This window comes from Manacus candei, unplaced genomic scaffold (genome assembly GCF_025592945.1).
Source record: "Manacus candei isolate 608988 ecotype Guabito, Panama unplaced genomic scaffold, ASM2559294v1 h1tg000050l, whole genome shotgun sequence".
Taxonomy (NCBI): Eukaryota; Metazoa; Chordata; class Aves; order Passeriformes; family Pipridae; genus Manacus; species Manacus candei.
Genome location: NW_026138098.1, coordinates 19,812,044 through 19,832,664, shown reverse-complemented (window position 1 = coordinate 19,832,664; position 20,621 = coordinate 19,812,044). Strand labels below are relative to the sequence as shown.

The 20,621-nt window shown below is 43.8% G+C and overlaps 1 protein-coding gene across 1 annotated transcript; it reads left to right on the top strand.

Moving 5' to 3' along the window:
- Window positions 1-306: 306 nt before the first annotated feature.
- Window positions 307-14,682, top strand: PKD2L1 (polycystin 2 like 1, transient receptor potential cation channel). Its single transcript, XM_051799590.1, has 15 exons — window positions 307-797; window positions 3,489-3,602; window positions 4,973-5,100; window positions 6,248-6,504; window positions 7,311-7,535; window positions 7,901-8,129; window positions 8,502-8,672; window positions 9,390-9,571; window positions 9,975-10,095; window positions 10,763-10,861; window positions 11,602-11,723; window positions 12,050-12,326; window positions 12,396-12,532; window positions 13,323-13,461; window positions 14,485-14,682. Exons 1-15 carry the CDS (start codon window positions 503-505, stop codon window positions 14,680-14,682), a joined length of 2,694 nt encoding a protein of 897 aa, XP_051655550.1. The 5' UTR covers window positions 307-502.
- The last annotated feature ends 5,939 nt before the right edge of the window (window positions 14,683-20,621 follow it).

The following is a 20,621-nucleotide window of genomic DNA, read 5'->3' as shown; positions in this document are numbered from 1 at the left end:
CTCCCGTCTGGCTCCTCACGGAGCTCGCACGGGGTCCCACCGCCGCTTCCAGCCGGAGCTTCCCCCGGAACTGACCGGGCAGCAGCCTGAGGGGTCCAGCTACATCCCAGCCGCCTCCTCCCCCTTCCAACCCTCCATCCTCAGGGGCCGACCTTTAAGCAGCCTCTTCTCACGACGGCATCTAAGTCTGCTGTCGCCTTTACGAAACAGAGAATGACTCCTGGACTTGTCGGTGTTCCCACGGCTCCTGGGATAATAAGGCTGACAGTGGTTCCTAACAACGGGTAGTGCCACCCCTCTGATCGGTGTCACCAGCTGAGCAGATATAAAAGAGAGGATGCTTGCTGTCTGTGGGGAGCTGTTGGTGTGCCCTCTCCTGGTTGCTGAGCAGACAAGCTGTTTGGCATTTACTGATTATCTCTCTGCTACCTTACAATTCCAGCTTGGACAGGCAATCTTCACAATTCCAGTTAAAAAATACTTCTGCTGGCAGTGACTAGTCATGAATTCGTCTCGCTTAAACAACAGAGCTGAGAGCCACTTTAGAGCATCAGAGGAGCACGAACTGGAGACAGTGGGGAAGAAAGCTTGGGACAATCCTGTTTACAATGGCTCTCCTTCTTCCTCCTTGAAGATTCAAACCATCTACAACCCCAAGTCTACCCTGGAAAATCCCTATGAGAACTTTGAAAAGGTTGGGGATCCACTACCTTACCAAGAAGAACAGAGCAAAGCTGTGGATGGGAAGACAAGTCCTTTCCTCAAGTGCTTCTTCTATGTCTTCAGAGGCATAAGAGGTAAAGCTCTGACATCCCACTAGAAAGGATTTATTAGCCCTCAGAACGAACAGTCGTATGGGGGGATGAGAGAAGGGATGCAGAAGGTAGAAACCTCATAGTGTCTGTGTAGCCTAGGGCCCTGCTCAACATACAGTAGCATTACTCCAGAGATCATGTCTGGCTGACCTGGAAGGAGCATTCTCATTCCATGTGCCTGGCTATAGCTTCACAGTTTGTCCTGTTACCTTTACTACAAGGTAGTCGGAGACTAAGTGACGTGCTCAGGGTTTTGCAGTGAATCTGAGCTTTGGACAGAGCTGAGATATTCAGAATCCCCAGGAGTCATCACTGTGGTGATGAGACCATTCTGTCTATGTATGCATTTTCTAGACAGTGGTCGGGCCCCTGTGTTACAGTAACTTAAGAACTGATAAAAATATCTACCAGAGAACATCTAGGACTGAAATGCAGGGGATTACAGGAATGTATCAAACAATGCTTTTCTTGAAGACAGCTGAAAGAAAGAGGTGCTGTTTTCCAGTTTAAAAAGCAAAGGGGAATGAAATATATGTAGGCTTAATCAGAGACAATCAAAACTCTGGGAGCAAGATAAGTCTCCTGTAAGTATATAGTCCTGGGCAAGAGCATTATTTGAACAGTTACTTATAGAAGGCATAAAATCCTAATATTGTAAAAAGAGGGAAGATAGACCAAGGAACTGTTTCTTGTGAAAATTATATTTTCTTGCCAGTGTCGCTTTTCTTGTTTTCTTCCTGACTTGGAATGTAAGAACCTATCTCAGAGCTGTACCCTCTAACAGTACATGTGAGTGAATAACAGTATAGCTTGGTCCTGATTTGCACAGCCCCTCTATGATCAATACTTATTTGTCATTGTCATTACAGTCTAACACTATCTATTCACATGCAGTCAGAGCTGAGGCTTTAGAGGTTTCTCCTGGCTGATGAATGGTGCTGGGTGGGCTTGGTGGGTAATTACAGATTTCCTAAAAAAATAGCTGAAAACAAACCTCAAGCGATATAGTATTACAGTTTCTGGATGCAATCTGAAAGGGTACTGGACCAGCCTCGTGGTCCTTCAGGTATCATTTTGGGCAACTCTCTGAACCAAGTTTTCAGGGATATTTGAGTGTCCCTGAATTTAGATGTTCCAAGTACACTTCTGTTCTCAAAGCAAAGAAAGTCTGTGCCTCTGCTTCAAACATATAGAAAGTAAGGTTTCTCTACCTCATGGGGGAAAAAAAAACAAACAAACCAAACCTGTTAAAAGATTGTGATGTAGTCATATCTGAGGATGAAGGTTGTCATTTAAATATGACTTGAACGGATGGGTGAGTTGTTTCCACTTGTTTTTCTGCATTGTGGAGATTCCTATAGACGACAGGACACTCTCTCCTTCACAGCAGTTAATCCAGATCTTCAGGCTGTTATTTCTGTTGCTGGTCTGGATTGTCCAGAACAGCCTACTAGTTGTCTGCCCAGGAATGAAGGTGGATTCTGGAACAGTCACTACGGTAGTTGATGGTGCAAAAAGCTCTCTGATCTGCTGAGATGCCAAAGACCTGTCAAAATGACAGGAGTAAATGCATACAGACCACTAAATCACTTTTGCTTGCTCCAGAGAAACAAAAGCGGTTTCTTATCTGCAAGAACTGACTTCAAATGTATGGCCTTTGATCAGCTTTGATCCTGGCTCACAGGAAGATGATTGCTGCATACTACTGGGGATAGGTATCAGGGCTGAGCTCTCTAGGAGCTGCAGAAAGCAGCAACACTATGGATATTATCGACATGGCTTCTATCACTAGGCTTTCAACTGGAAGTTCTTATGCCTTCCAACTTCAGGAGCATTCCAGAAATCACAACAAAAAGCTGTTTCAAAAAGAACAAACAAATACACTAATGGTATCAGGCGGTTCATCAAACCCAAAATATCAAGGCTTCTTTTAAAGGAAGTGTTTCTCTCTTATTGATCAGTCCTGGTGACATTTAATGAGTTGCTTTGACTGTAGAAGGAAATAGGATCTCTAGCTGTTGCAATTGGCATAACTGTATTGGATTCAGCACAGCTCCATTGATAGATGTCCTAAAGCCAATTTGGCTCTAAATTTTATGCTGAAAATATTGAGTTGTGTTATGTGTGCGAGTCTTATGACCCACAAGAAAACTGCAAGAGTTTTTAGGTAAGCAAGGGACCTAATGGTTCAACATACACTGAAAGGACTAGTATCTGTAAAGCTAACATCAGATGCAGTTCTGCTACAGAAGTCCTAACAGAAGGTCAGCTGTTGGCACATGGGTGACTGAGTTGAAGTTTTATAGTTTCAAGAGACCTTGTGACAAATCTCTGCAAAGAGTAAGCTGAAAAACAGTCAGAAAAAGATCAGTCCGTAATGAGCTCAAACAGAAAATTGGAGAGTGATTTAGCAAAAATAAAAAACCAATATATTATAGTTTTGGTCGGCCCCAAATCTTTTATTCATGCTGGAATTGTTCTAGTTCTTCTTAGGGGTTATTTAACACATTTTTATAGGTCTTAGTCAAGTTTTGAAATGAAAAGTGGTTTGGCCTTAAAAAGTGACAAAACTTCAACTCCCAGCAGAGTTCTTTGAGAACAGGGCTTCAGCTCCTCACATGGCCCTTGAGAATGGCCATCAAAACTCAACAGTCGCTTCTTTATACCCAACAGGTCTGTGGGGCACTACACTGACTGAGAACACAGCTGAAAACAGAGAGCTTTATGTGAAGACCACACTGCGAGAGCTGCTAGTCTATGTTGTGTTCTTGGTGGACATCTGTCTACGTAAGTAACTGTCATGTCTCATAGGCATCCTTTCTGTGTGCAGTGTGAGGGGAATAATGTGAGATTTTATTATTAGTCTTCCTTGCTCTGCTGTAAATGTTAAATTTATTGTACGTGCATTCACTGCAGCAGGAGGTTGTGTTATTAACCTATAGAATAGGTTAATAACAGAACTAAAACACAGAACTAAAATTACTGACCATTGCTAATTGATAATGGTTAGATTTTAGCAGTATTTTCTGATTCATATTATCAGTTCTAACCATTGACACCACAGTCCTAGGAGAATCTGCTCAAGGTTTTTAATTATTTTATTTAATTCACAGTAAATGTTCAAGACCCAGAGAGCAGCTCCAGAAACTTCCTGGCATCAAAGATACAGAGGTCAGAGAGATTTTCCCCTCTGAGACTGCAGGGGTGGCTGTGGTGATAAAGCAGATAGCAGCTCTCACTGTTGTTCTTGGGTGAATTTAATGTGTCCCTGTACTGAATGCTAATGCTAATTGACTTTGTGTAGATAGAACAATGGCTGTTTGGTTTTGGGAAGGTTCATTCATTATCACAAATGAACACCAGTGGCATGGGATAGTGAAGAGGATTATATTTCATGGACCCTATGGCAGGAGAGATTGACAGACAATAGCAACCTAAGTTATTATCACACTGGCCCAGGGAGACAGTGCTTCAGTCACTCTTCCTAAAGAAGCAAGAGGTGCACACAGACGTACATGTTGTCACACACTGACTCATCCAGAAGGTGTGGGGGGATTGTGTCTTGAACGTCAGCTGCTTTATTTTCCTGCTGTGCTTTCAAGAGCAGAACATGTTCTTAGTGATCACCATGATGGATGTTTTTCTGAAGGAAGAGGAGCACTGGAGAGTTGAAACAACATGCTCATGGAAGTTAGAGCCTGCTACTGTTGGGGTTTCTTGGTAGATGAGAACTTACCTGGAGCTTTCCACTTGGAAAAACAGGGTGGTCTCTGTACCTTCGCAGCTTCACATCAGAAAGTCAAAATACAGAACATGGGCTTTGTTCTGAGAAAGAAAATTTCCCTCAGAAATTTTGTCTGAGAACAAAAATCATTACCTGGGATGTTCAGTTGCATCATCCAATGGTATTCTCTCTCTACTAACCTCTTACAGTCTGTCAGTCTGACAGTTTAAATTCTGCAACATGCAACAAGTAAATTTGTAAATCCCTAAGAAAGCAAAAGGTCCTAAGATTTCTTCTCCCATGCCTTGCTCAGCTTACCTGTGAAAGTACAAACTACACATAAAGTGAATATATAAATATATTTATATCAGGCTATATCCTTATACCTATATTCAGGTATAAGGAAGGACCCTTCTCTTATCTCTTCTCTTAGTGACATATGGAATGACAAGTTCCAGTGCCTATTACTACACCAAAGTGATGTCTGAGCTCTTTCTGCAGACCTCTTCAGATGGTCGTGTCTCCTTCCAGTCCATCGGAAGCATGGCTGACTTCTGGGTGGTGAGTACAAATCTAGCCCAGCATGGGGAACCCTGTAAATCTCAGCTAGACTGGGACATTCAGTTCCCTCTGAATTTGCTACCTAGTGATTTCAGCAAGGCATTTTATTGCCACAAGCTTTTGCCAACTTCTAGCAATAGTTACAATAGCATTTGCGTGCAAAATACTCACTGACTTAAAATATCATTTATCCCTCTGAGTACTGTGGCCAGAATACTGGCTAGGATAAGTGTTGTGTGTGCCCAGAAGAGTCCATTTCCCAGTAATTTACCAGCTGAACAGGCAGGACATAACAAAAAAATTAAAGTGATCTGAGCATCTATTCATTGCACAGATGGAAAGAACTGATCCAGAGAGGCCAAGTGATTTACTTCATGTTTCCATGTGGTACAAGTGACTTTGAATCCTACAGCCCCATGTCTTCATGCTGGTGTCTTAGTAATAGGCTTTTGTCCATTTTCATGGCAATTTGGGAACAGCATACTTAACCTGCCTGTAATTCATGCCTGGGCTTGTCTGATCTATAGATTCTTTATGAAGAAGCTGGATTACAATTTGCACTGACTTTTATCAAAGAGAATAAAAAAGGGGAAAGATGTCTGGGGTCTAACATATTTCTGTCAAAGAACTGGTGAAGGAATAATGAGAGCCACAGTGAAGGCCATTGAGTTATTGCAACCACTTATCTCTGACAGACAGAAATTGTTCATCAATTATGTGATGTCTTTTTCTATCATATTAAAACACTACAGCAAACAATGGCACTATTGATTCTCCCCTGGTGTTTCCAGGACACTGGCACACGCTCTTTTCATAATTCACAACTGGTGCCAAGGCAATTCCTTGAGACTTGTGCTGACTGAAATGGAAAAGACAAAGAGACTTGCAGAGCTCTTGTCTCTTTTATGAGCCCAGGAAGGTGCAGCAACTGTACAACAGGCCTGTGAGAAACCAACAATGACCCTGCTGCCCAGCATCCCTCCTCTATCAGCAGCCCTGGTCTTTCCCCTCCTTAACATACAAAGACACTACCTTTGTCTTGGGGAGCAGAGAGGGGCAGGTCATGTCTTACTATCTCAATCCCAGGCTAAGAAAATTCCCTCTGTGTGAGCTACAAAGCAGTTGTTCTCCTCTCCCTCCCTTGCAGTATGCACAAGGTCCCCTTCTGGATAATCTTTACTGGACAAAGTGGTACAACAACGAGTCCCTGACAGCGCACAGCACCCAGTCGTACATTTATTACGAGAATCTGCTGCTGGGTGTCCCACGCATGAGACAACTGAAGGTGAAAAACAATTCCTGTGTGGTCCATGATGACTTCAAGGAGGAAATCTCAGGCTGCTATGATGTATACTCAGAAGACAAGGAGGAAAGGTTCTCCTTTGGGCTCATCAATGGAACAGCGTAAGTACATCTAATCCAAATTAGTCTCTTCTAGTTAAAACAAGATCTGCTAAGCTGCAGGATGCTGAGGGTGAGTTTCTCACATAAGGCTGGAATTCCCCTTGCAGTCAGAGGCAGCAAGTCCTTTTTGTCTATCAATAAGGTCAAGTGTCTCTTTGAGGAAAAGCACAACAGATTGAGTGGCAAAGTGGGACCTGTTGGGAAAGCCATGAAAAATCCAGTGGAAAATTAGGTAGAAATTTTTGCCTGTCTTTAAGAGTGTGAAGTTAAATAAAGACCTTTGGGACCAGATCCATCAAAAGGAGGATACTATTTGCTTTCCTCTGGGATTTCAGGAGCCAAAGAGAAGAAAGTACATCTCTCTCATCTTGACAGCCTATTTCTCTATAATAATGTGAGGTAGCTTCAGTTTAATAACTCTTTACTTGCTGCATGAGTCTTGATCTGTGAACAAGAAATTATTGTTCATAAGGAAATATAAGTGCAAGAGTGTTCTAAGCAGATGGTTGTGTGCAATGTGATAGAAGGCAATAGAGCAGATCCTGGGAGCAACCTCCATGAAAACAAGACTGACCTAGCCAATGGATCTCAGAATTTTCCCTCCATAATATTGCAAGTCATGTGTTACTGCTGGGAAGCACTAGACTAGAAAACTAACAACAATGAAGAACTCATTAGGAATTAAGTGCCAATTCTTTAATTACAAACTGTTCTGTCCCTTGAAGATATAGTCTAATTTTCCAGGCTACAAGGTCATATCCAAGCCTGGGGTGGTGAAGCCTTTGCTTATGGTTTGTCTGTTGCAGATGGAGTTACCATTCTGAGGAGGAGCTGGGTGGTTCATCTCACTGGGGAAGACTAACCAGTTACAGTGGGGGAGGATACTACATAGACCTCAAGTTGACCAGAGAAGAGAGTGCTGAAGCCCTGCAAGTCTTGAAGGAGAAGCTGTGGCTGGATCGGGGAACACGAGTTGTCTTCATTGATTTCTCCGTGTATAATGCAAATATCAATCTGTTCTGTGTTCTGAGGTAAGCTGAGTCCAGCTGAAAATTCTTCAGCCTCTTGCATCTTCCTCAGTGCTGTGGTTTCTTAAAATGCAAATACTTTATTAAGGTCTACCAGTGGGGTAGGTCTGAGTGGTGTCAGTAGAAATTGTATGGATTAGTAAGAAGTCTTGGTCTTCCTGACATAACCAGTCACACTTCTCTTTATCTTTCACCCTTTCCTGTCACAGGCAGTGAAGCAGCAGAGATATGGCTGTGTACACACATGCACAACTCTTCCACTCATGGTCTGATGGATAGATCATGCTCAAGTTTGCTGCCTCTCAAAATAATCCCAGAGCCTCCATCCTCTTGTTTATAATTATCAGAGTTTTTTTGTCCCCTTCAAGGTTAGTTGTTGAGTTTCCAGCCACTGGTGGTGCCATTCCTTCCTGGCAAATCCGGACAGTCAAACTTATACGATATGTCAGTGCATGGGACTTCTTCATTGTTGCCTGTGAAATTGTATTCTGTGTCTTCATCTTCTACTACGTGGTGGAGGAGACTTTGGAGCTGCGTATCCACAAGCTTCAGTACTTCACCAGCATCTGGAACATCCTGGATGTTGTTGTCATTCTGGTGAGGACTCTTACACATGTTTTGGGGGGAGCAATTGCAGAGAGGTATAAGAGCCAAAATAAATGAAAGAATGTGGGAACTAGTCCAGATAGGACAAGATCTGGCAGAGGTTTTGCTTTAATACTAAAATGAACTAGCAGAATTAATGGATATATGCTCTTCTGTCAACTGTTAGGAGAAAATACTTTCTTTAGAGATGCCCTAGAGTCTGTGAAACCAGGGCATCATTCAGTGCATCAAGACCTTATATCCATCCCCCACCAGTAGACTGCAGCTGTGAACTGCTATATCAAGGAGTTCTGTGACACTTTAATGTCTGAGGAAAGCATAGGTACAGTGGTCACTGCAGACTATTCCTCTTCCTCTTTGCAGCTCTCCATTGTCGCCATTGGATTTCACATCTTTCGCACCATTGAGGTGAACAGGCTGCTGGGAGAGTTGCTGAAACACCCCAACACCTACGCAGATTTTGAGTTCTTGGCATTCTGGCAGACGCAGTACAACAATATGAATGCAGTCAACTTATTCTTTGCCTGGATCAAGGTATTATAGTGGGTCTGGGAGGTGCCAGGTCTCCAGTCAGACCTCTTCCTCTAGATAATTTGGGGGTTGTCTCTTCCATCCCTCTGAGTAAATGAGTGTAACAGCTATACAGCAGAGGATTTTCCTCAAAGTCATATGCTCTGTTTTGCAGTAAATCTGGACAACTTTTCACCCTGCATTCTGAAGCCAGTTATTGGGAGATAACATCCAGGGCGATGAGCTCAGACATTGTGGTATAAAAGTGGTTTTAGAAAATGCTGAGTACAATGTAACTTTGTCTATCCTGTACTATTTTAGTATTCTGGAGGATAATCTTGTAAACCATGCTTTCCTTTCATGATGATCCCTCAAGAACTGGAAATTACTCATGTGTTGGCGTGGACTTTGCATTTCAACCAAAGCATCTTGGCATGGTGGAAAACCACTCTCTATTTGGGGCTCCTTGTTAGCTTTAAGAAATTTGTCCTTCTAGCAGTCCCTATTTGTATTTTCCTTTGACACAGGGAACAAAGCCATATGTTTATGACCTCCAGGAGGATGGTGGCACACCCAGGACGAATATCCTGAACACTAAGCCGCTATTCCTCTAGCCCAGCTTTCTTCTCAGTGCTTTGGTACTATAGTGAACCTCTTGTCAGTAAGCATGCACATACCTGAGAGAGACTGACCTAGCTGATGGTTTGGCCTATCTTTTTTCCCCATTCTTTCATCCTGCAGATATTCAAGTACATTAGCTTTAACAAAACAATGACTCAGCTCTCCTCCACACTGGCACGTTGCGCCAAGGACATCCTGGGCTTTGCCATTATGTTCTTCATTGTCTTCTTTGCCTATGCCCAGCTGGGTTACCTTCTTTTTGGGACACAAGTGGAAAACTTCAGTACCTTTGTTAAATGCATGTAAGTGTATAAGATAGAACCATGTTTCCATAATTTTATCAAAAGAATTTCACCCTTCCCTACAGATACAAATCTGAATGCCAATCAGACACCTGTTGTATCTCATTGTAATAAAGTCACAGCAGTTAATAAGTTACTCATAGTCCTCCGGTTGTGACATCTTCATGGACAAAAGAACACAGTGAGAAAATTGAGGGTAACAGACAGATTTCTGGTTGTCGGGGTTAATTGCTAAGGATGAGTAGCTGAACCTACACTCTGACTGAGTGGCTTAGACCCTGCTCTGGCTTGTTCTTATGCCCATCTGGGCTGCAGGCGGGTTCAGGTTCACCTCAGGACTGTTTGAGGTTGTAGGATAAATCCATGTGCCTTTGTGTGATCTTGGGCTCTTTCTTTCCTCCAGCTTCACCCAGTTTCGGATCATTCTCGGTGATTTTGACTACAATTCCATTGACAATGCCAACAGGGTCCTTGGGCCTATTTACTTTGTCACCTATGTGTTCTTTGTTTTCTTTGTGCTCCTGGTAAGCAAGAAAGTACTCCTTGTCCCAGTATTGACAGCAGTGTTTGAGAGACCCCTCCTGACAATCCCTGAGTTAGGTGCAGCGCTAATGCTTAGAGGGAAAGGGAGTTTGTTACAGAAGCTTTGCAGTGTGAATAGACCACAGTAGGCAAAGAGTGTGTTATTACAGTTGGGGATTTGATTATTAGGGTGACTTAGAGCCATATTCACATGTTTTAAGGTGAAGACTAAATCTGACTGGAAAAACCACTAATGTGTCAGCTGAATTCAAGGGGATCAGATCAGCTGTTCTGTAAAAGGCAGTGAAAAAAACATGGGGGAGAGTCTCTGGCTTCCTAGGCAATGGATGCAGAGGGATGCTCATAACATCCAGGTTAAACAGCCAGTGTCAGGAATCCAAATGTAACTTAAGATTTTTCAAGAAAAGCTATCCAAGGTAGTATTCAAGCTGGTAACAAATACCTGCAATCACTGCTTTCACTGCAAAAACATGAGAAAACACAGTGTGGCTGAAGGGGGCCTTCTCTTCACCCAGTTTAATTTGTCCAAGAGAGACTCTGTGGGGAAATAGCTCCTTGTTTAACTAAGTCCTGCCTCTTGCTGCTTCAGTTGCTGGAGCAGGCAAGATGTCTTATGCATATTCACCTCTCTTCTCCCCCTTTTTCTAGAACATGTTTCTGGCCATCATCAATGACACCTACTCAGAAGTCAAGGAAGAGCTTTCAAGCCAGAAGGATGAGCTGCAGCTCTCTGACATCTTGAAGCAGGTGATGAATAGTGAAAGCCATGCTAATTTCTAGCTAAATCATGAAGCATTTTTTGGAAGTCCCTGAACTAAGTGGAATTTACTAGAGAGAAACAGTGGTTGCCAACTCCAGATCTATCTTCTTTGTGTGCAGAGGAGTCACAGTTCCTTTCTGGAATAAATCAAGCTCCCAGATTCTTTAGCAATGAGAAGATGAAAAAGCAGAGGTTGGGGGAATCTTCTTACTTGATGTAGTGTTTCTGAGAGACTTTTCTTCCTAGGATGGTCTCTAAACAAAGTCCTTTCAAGTCCTTGATAGATTGTACTTTGATCAATAACACAGCAGGTCCTACTTTGCTAAGCTGAGCATGTTACAGTGGTGCAAATGTAGTGGGTTACATCTGGATTTCCCATGGGCGAATTCCAGAAAAGTTCCTGGAAGGTCACAACTCTGCTGTGGGAGCAATATTCTGCAAAGAACAGTATTTGAGACATTATCTTAAACAGCTGATGGACTGAGAGATCAGATAAAAGAAGAATTGTGAGAAGAAAAGCAGAGGACTAGCATGTTGCTGTCACTTTGAAAGTGTGATCCTAGTTTAGAGATGAGGTTCATTCAGCAGTGTTGTATTTTTGCTTGTGGAAAACTTAAAAACTTCCTGTATTACTTAGCGTAGGCTCACCTGTGCTCTGCTGTACTTTTGACTGTTCTGTCTGCGTGATTCTGTGTCTGTTCGCACCTTTTTGCACCTTTGGTAACAGAGCTACAACCGGACACTCATGAGGCTGAAGCTGAAGAAGGAGCGGATTTCTGATGTGCAGAAAGCACTGCAGAATGGAACAAAAGAACTAGACTTTGAAGACTTCAAGAACAGCTTGAAGGAGTAAGTGAGTCAGCTTGAGGGATGCCCACTTAGCTCTTTCTTTTGGTAACACGGGTAATCTAGATTCTCTGGTTTTCAAGACTGGGAGAGCAGTTAGCTCAGATCTGGGCAATTTAAGACTCAAAAAAAAAAATAGTTATCTTTCCCCACATGTTTAATCTGCTGGTCTAAATAGGTTTGTGTTACTGTCTCTTGCCCATTTGGGGTGTTGAGGTTTGTCACTGGCAGGAGGAAACAATACACTGATTTCAAAAGTGGTGTTCCCACACTGTTAGAGCTTAACAGTGTAATTCTGTGCTTTCAGTTTTCTTTCTATTCTTTTTCAGACTGGGCCATGCAGATCATGAAATCACAGCAGCTTTCTGCACGTTTGACAAAGATGGCAACCACATCCTTGATGAAGAGGAGCAACAGCAGATGAAGCATGACCTCGAGGCAAAAAGGGTAAAAAAGGGCAAGGAAAGAAATCTTCTGTTTGGTAGAGTTCACTCCAAAGTGGTCCCAGGAATCTTTTTGGGTTTGTGGTATAAACTAAGCAGGCAACTCAAATACAGTTCCAACTGTGCCTGGATAACAGCTGAGTATATCACTGCCTGTGATATTGTGTGTTATCCACAGTAAAGCTGACACAGAGTTAGTATCCAGCTTTGCAGGAGTTTCTTTATCTTCCAGGTTGCTCTGAATACAGAGATTGAAAATTTGGGGAAATCCTATGGTGACAACAACCTGGATGAGAATCTGATCTACAGGGAAGCAAGGAATAACCACGCCAATAAAGCCAGCTGGGTCTCCAAAGAAGAGTTCCAAGTGTATGTTTGTGCTGTCAGTAGTTTCAGCCCTCTGCAAATGAGGAGTCTGATTCCCTTCTGCTTCCTTCCCTGATGTAACTCTTTACAGTGGTGTTGAGCGGTTTCAGTAAGATCTTGTCTCTTTTATCTTGCACATGCATAAATAAGCAGGTCAGGAGATAACTGGGACAATTCTAGTAATGTAGTTTGCCTGTTCGTATAAAAAATTAAGACATTTTGCTTTCTGCCTCTTGAATAACCTCTGCAGCTGTCAGCTGGCCGCAGGCAATATGCCATCATATTTCAGATCAGAAGGTGGCCCAGATAACTGGGCCAAGGGAAGCTGATACCTTTACAGAAGAGCCTGTGGGAATAAATATCCTTGATTTATAGCCTAGTTGGCCTTTATCGTCCAGGTCCAAGAATAACACTTGGCTGTTTCTTCCACAGCAGAGCATGGGATAAATACAGCACAGAGAATCAGGAGATCCTGATTCTGCTATTGAGCAACACTGAGCAAACCACATAGGGCCATATCCAAGGAGAGGCAGGTGCAATACTTAATAATGGAATTATATTGTGTCTGAACTGTGATCCAAAGTGGCTGGGATCCATTCTAAGCAGAATCACTGATTACAGATGAAAACACAGTACAGCAGGAAGTTATGCCTTCAGTGGGTATGAATCAATTATCTGATGGGGAGCATTCACTCCTGTTTGAGGTCTGTCCCATTGTCTGTGAGATATCTCCTGCAAATCCTACAAATCATCACAAGAAAAGGCTTACAAATGCTCTCTGTGTCTCCCCCAGCCTGCTGCAACGTGTACTGCAGCTGGAACTGTCCATAAACAGCGTTGGCTCCAAGATTGATGCAGTGGTGAGCAAGCTCGATGTGCCAGAAAGAAACAAGCTGAAGAAGAAGGACCTGGTGGGCAAACCACTGGATGATGTTAGTAGGGTTGGTAGCCCTCCACCATGCACCTGAACCTGCTTCACATTAGGTCTTCACACAGCTCTGCTCTGTGAAAGGACCTGGTATCATGTTTGCTTTTCCAATCCACATTGACATAAGACAGAAAGGGTTGGCCAGGGTCAACATTCTGTATGATCAAACCTTTTCTGTTCAAGAAAAGTAACACTTTGCTTTTACGTCCCCTCAGTTAACCATGGTATCTTTAAACACACCTTCTGGCTCCTTTGAGGCCAAGCTCAATCCTGTGGCAGTGGATGCAATTTACTGACAATTCAGTTGCTTTGTAACTGCTTATCCTCAGATGTTAAAAGAAAAATTATCAGATGGTCCTTTCCAGCAAGAACAGCTCATGACAGTGTTGTGGACTGTGATCTTAACAACACCTTGCCTGTGGATTATTTATAAGACATATGTGATGGAAGACTGTTAGCGGTGTGCTTACAGCGTCTCGCTGCAGAATTGTGACTTTTGCCAAAGACTGCCTATATCCAGTCATCCAGTGTATTTTGGGTCTTCAGCTTTAAAGTCAAAGGCAGCAAGGCATGTGGGAATCATGTCATTACTTCATGTTTTTATGGCCTTAATAATGAGAATAGCCAAATGGCACAAAGTGACCTAGCTGAGTAAGAAAGAAGCCTTCCTTTTACAGGGTAGTCTTGTGATCACTTCCCATTTGAAAGAGTGTCTTGAAAGGTCCAACTTCTCATGTGAATGTACCTGAAAGCTTATTTGAGTAGTTGTTTGCAGATTTGCTTTGCCACAGCATTTCTGTGAATGTTCTTGTAGAGGGTGAAAAGGGATGAATCTTTCCTTGTTTGTTTAATGCTTGAATGTGCATTCATCACTGTACTGCAGTAAACAGTATATTAGATCTTTTATAGACAGGCAGGATTGTACTAATTTCTGAAAGAATGTGGGAGGATATTTAAGTATCATGCACACCTTGCCTCTCTCCTGGAGTGTCGCTGAAGTTCTTGGTACCTTTCTTCTGGTTCACAGGAGGAAGAAGCCAGTCAGGAAGAGCTGCACTCCCAGAGCCTAGACCAACTGCGGAAGGAAGAAGCAGAAAGTTGGGGGATGGAACATGTCCAGAGAAACAACCTGAGTGGTAACTCTTCCCAAAACGGTGTCTACCACATCTTGCCCCGGTCAAATGTGCTGGGCTCACAGGTGTCCAAGAACATCATCCAGCCATAGCTGGATGTGCACTTCTAGCAAACAGCCAAGTGCTCTCACTCTGGCTCCCACGGTACTAAGTCACTGTCAGTTGTTCTCCCACTGTTAGGATAATCCAGACAGCTGGACATAGACACCACTGTTGTCAGAAACTGTTGATGTGAAAAATCAGGGCTGCTCTTTTTCAATGTAATGATGTATAATGTCAAAGAGTAGAACTTCTGCCCTCTCTCCCCTCAGTATCTCTGGAGTAGGTAGAATTTGGAACCAGGTGATGTATGAGGTTTCTGTCTCTCTACAAGCTGACACAAAGTCTCTTATCTATCCTTTCCTAAAAAGCAGGAACCCCAGAACTCTGAACACTTCTGTCCAGAGTGGTGTATTGCAACTTGTTCCCAACACATGCAATTGTCTGCAGAAAACAGATGTGATTATAATGTAAAGAAAACAGAATATAATCATTAGAGTGAAATGGAAAGAAGAAATTTAGTTGTGTCTACCTGGTTACAGACAGTTTTGTTCTGCTGTAGCTTGTTTCCAGATTACCTTGGTATCCTTTCTGTATCTTAGATTTAGATGTTGAGGGAAGAGGATACTAACACCTAACTTTGGACAACTACAATGAGAATTGACTGACAGTGTAATTGGGAGGAAATCTGAAATACTCTAAACTGAGAAGCAGTTGTTACTGGTAAAGTCTGAGGTCTGAGTGTTAGGGAACAAACTTCTGGTTATATGGTCTCTAACACAGCTGTTGACCCTCTATCATTTATTTTCACACTCCTTAAATTGCATCTCAAGATTCTTTAAAAAACTAGCAACAAATTTATGAAGTTGTGATCTTTCTTGATTTTGCCGAGGAAACAATTTCCAGTTGGGGGTGCTGACACCATTTCAGTTGAAGAATATTGTGAAAATGAGATGTGTCAGTTTTTCAACCACATACTTCTTTTCCAGGCATTTCTCCCTTTGCTGAGATTTCTCTTTCCTTGTAACTGGTGCAGGCTATTGCTGCTATTACAGGGTCAGTGTAAATGTATTCCAAATATCTTCATCACTGGTATTCCACAGTAGTTCACCTCAAATAGGCTCTGTAGGCTTAAAGCCAATAGAAATGTGAGTTGTACCAGACAATTGCTAACAGTTCTCATTAGTGCTACACTGTTTAGCATGCTATGCAGTGCAGTTATATGTTTAGTGTGGACCTTGTGCAGGGGCATTTTGTATTGCCACCTTTTTTAAGATATGTGTGTCACTGCATTCTGTGGAAAGCCTCTCTGGCGATATCTGATGGACCTCAGGATCAGCCCAGGCACCAGGGCTGTCACGGCTACAAGATTTCACTGATAAATTAAAGCAGAGGGTCTTTCAGCTGCAAGGACCTAGCAGGAGCCGTGAGGAGGAGCTTGTCACCCAGCCCACAGCGAGCTTAGATTTCGGACAGGAGCTGTGGGCACAGTAACTGGAGGCTCTCACAATTCACTTCCCATCAGCTGGTCCTGCTGTTGGGAACAAGACTTGCCTGGGAGACATTGCCATAATTCTTGACTCCCATTTCTGCTGAATTCAGAATTGAGCAAGAGCTTCCTACCTTCAGCTTTTCCAGCTGAACTTGTAACAATGGCGTTGCTTACTTCCTCCTGCTCTCTGCATTGAAGCTATTGTCTTACTCAGAAGAGAACAGCCTATGTCAGGAGAACTTCCTGAAATGGACTTTCTTTCTTTCTTTTTTTTTTCCCCCCCAAAATTTTAATTAAACAGGAAATCTACATGCTAAACTGTAATTGAACAGAGGAGCTATGTGCTGTGTAATGGGCTTGAAGAGTGCACACACAGCCCCCCCTTGCAGTTAACTAATCAGGTCCTTTGTGTGTTGAAAGACACAGAGGGAGGTTCTTCCTTAAACTCATTTGTAAGACCCTGTTTTAGATCCTGGATCAATATCAGTCTATGATTACCAAGGCATAATTGCAAAATCAAAAATGTAAGCTCTTTCTTTGAAGTCTCTGAACGAATGCCTTTTCCACAGACTCAAAATATTGGGTGAGGTTCTGAGTCTCTGTTACTGCATAGATATGAAATACTTGGGATGCCGATCTGTGAAGAACTAAGTCTAACACCATGGGAGAGATCCAAGAAGCAACTGTCTGCTTGAGGTGGTTGATCCTGTGCTAATGGAGTCAGTGGAAGATATATTGCTAGCTGAGGCTTAGCTTCTGAACAGAGCAATAATTACCATGAAGGCAACAGGATCCTGAATTCATGTCCTGCCAAGAAAATGAAGGTAAAAATTATCATCTCTAAGGCCTGGCTTTATAAAGCCTCAGATTTCTCACAGGAAGAATGTTGTTTGGTTGTTCTGCTCAACAGAACAACCTTCTGCAGAGAAGGTGGTACAGGACCTCCCTCTCTGCATTGCCCAGTGTTTCTGTTCCCCTCTTCAGCTGTACCAAACACCCACAGGACCAGCCCCACTTGCCCACTGAGGCAGGGATACTGCAGCCACTGCAGAACAGTGAAAGAGCCTGTCACTAGGCACGGGAAGGCAACCTCCACCACCCTGCTCCTTTCTGCATAGGGACCCCCATAAGTGTCAGGGAAAGTGGGGGAAGCACAGAGAACAATGGTGTGATAGCTGGACTCAGATCCATAGGACAGTAACCAACAGCCTCAGGCAACCAGCTCACAGGCACTGTGGTCGGCATCAGGAGAAACAAAATGGTCATGTTTGCGCTGCAGGGCTTGTTCTTGCCCAAAACTTGGGAAGCCAGCTTTCCCCTGCAAAGGGAGGGCATGGGAGTCTTCACAGGGCCACTGCAGCTGGGAGAGATGCCTGCCCCTCACTTTGCCCCTCTGTAGTAAACACAGGAGACTGTAGCCAGAGATTAGACTCTAGACCAGCTTGCCAGGACTCCCCCCTTCCCACTGGCAAGAACAGCCTGGCAGCCTCCTCTCCTTTGGGCTTAGGGGGCAGTAGTCATCTGCCATGTTGAAGAGCCCTAAACCAGCTCTGGCTGGGATCAGACAAGAACTGCAGGCTGCCGTGGTCTCCCGGGTCAGCTCCTTTCCCACTTTCTGGCAGAAAGACCACTCCCTTCACCCTGTGCTGTGATTTTGGTGGTGCCAGTGCTGCTCAGTGTAAAACAACTTCAGTCACTGGCATGTGCTTGTGACTGCATTGATGTCTTCTCTCTTGCATGTACCTCTCCATGTAACTGCCTTGTCTCTTGTGTGTCCACATTGTCATGTGTATGATGTGTCCTAGAGTAGGGCAAGGAAACTACTTGTTCTCAGCAAGAGCTTGTGTGTAACTGTCAATTGTGTCTTCAAGCTGGTTAAGAAATAACATAAAACCATTGAATGGTAAGTTCATACATCTTCTCTTTTCATATATGTGTTGTCAGGCCTCCTGTCAGGAGCTGTTATTATTTAGATGCTGTATGTCTGATGGGGAAAGTAAAGCATTTTTTCCTCAAAAAAATAGGTGCGTAGCTGTGTTTTGTTTCAATCTGCAGAGGCTAGCCTTCCAAACTGCACTGTCCCAGCTGTGTCTTGGACAAGTCTTTGGGAGGAGATTTGGAAAAGTATAAGGTGCTCTGAAGAGATACCACCACCGTGGTTATTTACATTGGCAGTTGCAGTGGATATGACCTCTCACCCATTCTGGTAGGTGCTGTGTGTGCTCCAGAGAGGCTGACATAGAGCACTCTCAAATTCAGCCAAGGGAGAAGGAAATAGTGTCCTAACCATGGTTCCCAAGCACAAAGTGAGGCACAGAGAGATTCACTGATGTGTGCAGGGAGGGGCACGGCAGACACATCTGAAAGCAGGCTCAGGCATCTGGCAAGGGGCAGCCCCAACCAGCTGTGGCCATGAGCATGGAAAGCTCCTGGTAGCATCTCTTCCCTGTGTCTCTCCAAGAATATGATGCCATTATCGTAACAATGAGCAAGACTAACTTTTCATGTTTAAAAGGAACACATAAATCTCCAGACCCCCCATAAATACAGTCAAGCTCTATTTATATTATGTGTTTATGTATTTATGGTATTTTATGTTACCTATCAGCCAGTTTTAGTTTACCAGTAGATGTCAGCACTACTCACAACCCTTTGCACCTACAGCCCCGTCTCATTCCGTTTTCAAAGGAGGCCAGAAGCAAATCTCACATTTGTTTTAGTCAGAGAAACTGAGACATAGAAAAATTTCTTTCTCGGTATCAGAGAAAAGACAGAAGCAGAAATCAGGGTTTCCAACACACTTTATGATACTAGACCCTCACACTTGAGTATTTGTTTCAGGCTTTATCACTCTGGTAGATCCTTCTCCCTACAACCTGTAAACAGGGTTTGTAGAGATTTTGCTCATTTTTTTCAGTCTTGTGGAAAGTCCTTAATAAGTGTTATTATTAGCCTAGCGCTGCTGATAACTGACCAGCCTTTAGCACAGGAGGTTGTTGGCTGGAGACTGCCCTGCCCCTGACTCTTACAAAGACAGCCTAGCAGGAGTCACTTAAAAAGAAAAAGCAACATCAGGGAAACAACTATCAGTATTCACCGAGTTTATCAGTAACTAGTGAAAAGGGAGGGGAGAAGCCAGCAGCACCTGATGCTCCAGCTGGTTACAAAAGAGTCATGCCATCCCTCCACTGGTCACAGAAACCCTAATTCAGGGTCTCCAAACCCGAAAGCAAGGAGCCTGGTAGTGTGAGAGCAATAGAAGTAGGAGGAATTTCAGTTGAGTGCCAGGTCCAGCCCCCATGCTGGGCTCAGTGGCCAGGGGATATGTCAACATGAATATGTTTTGGAGAGAGGTGGCAGAATTCAATGTTTGAGGAACTGAGTAATAAGCCCTGCTCGTGACCGAGTTTCGGAGGTGGAGAATGCCAGGCGTAGCTCACTGCCAGTCAGCCATGCTGCACACATGCCAGGCACCTACACGGGTGGCAGAAGGGGCCAGCCCCCTGGGGTGCGGTGAGCTAAGGCCCAGCCCTCACTGGGGAGTGCTGAAGGAGGAATGCGAACGCCCAGTTGACAAAACAATGGCTGTTTGGTGATGGGTCTCCAGCCTGAAGTCAGCCAGGCTTTGCTGGGGCATGCCACAGCAAGTTACCAAGAGAGCCCCTGTGCCTGGCAGTGACAGGGTTCTACAGCACAGGATGTCCTAGACTCTGGATGGTCCTGTTTCCTGGGCACTGTCATCCACAGAAGATACCAATCATTTCTCTGCTGGTACACTCCCCCCCAGGTGCCAGAAGGCACAGCAGCCTAAGAAAGAGCCCCTCAGAGCAACACGCAAAGCAGGAGCTTGAAACTGGCTTTGCTTGTGCTGCCTGAGAAGGGACTGAGGAGCCATCCCAAGCGGCCATTTCTAGTGGCTGTGACTACCTTCAGGGTTCTCTTCTGCAAAAAGCATCAGAAATAACAGCAAAGGGGGAACTCAGACAGAAAAACTCCATATATGTGCATACACACATGGATGCACACACCAACATATTACTGTAATGTGTCAAACCACCCAGGTTGTTCAGACATGCCTGGAGTTCACATAGTGAGCAGGTTTTGAAAGCATGTACAAAGATTTCTGGGACAGACAAAAGGCCAGAGCTTCTTCTCAGTTCCCTATATAATAGACAACTGTTACAGCAACAAGAGATGGTAAGCTTTCTGAATCCTTTCAGGAATACAGCCTCTTCTGCCTCAAAGACTTTTATCCTCTTCAGGCCCAGAAGAGGCCATGCCACCAGCATGCATTCTCTACCATGTAGGTACAACAACAGTGGAAGTCCCATAGCACCAGAGTCTGGTCCCTGACCTGCTTACTTGGTCACATCGATCAGTAAAGACTGTGAGTTTGCCTTCAAAAGAGGTAAGTCATAGTGGAAGGAGACTCATGACATCCAACCCATGTCTAGATTTTATAAGAACATCAACGGGTGGAGGGAAAGTGCACAGTGTGGC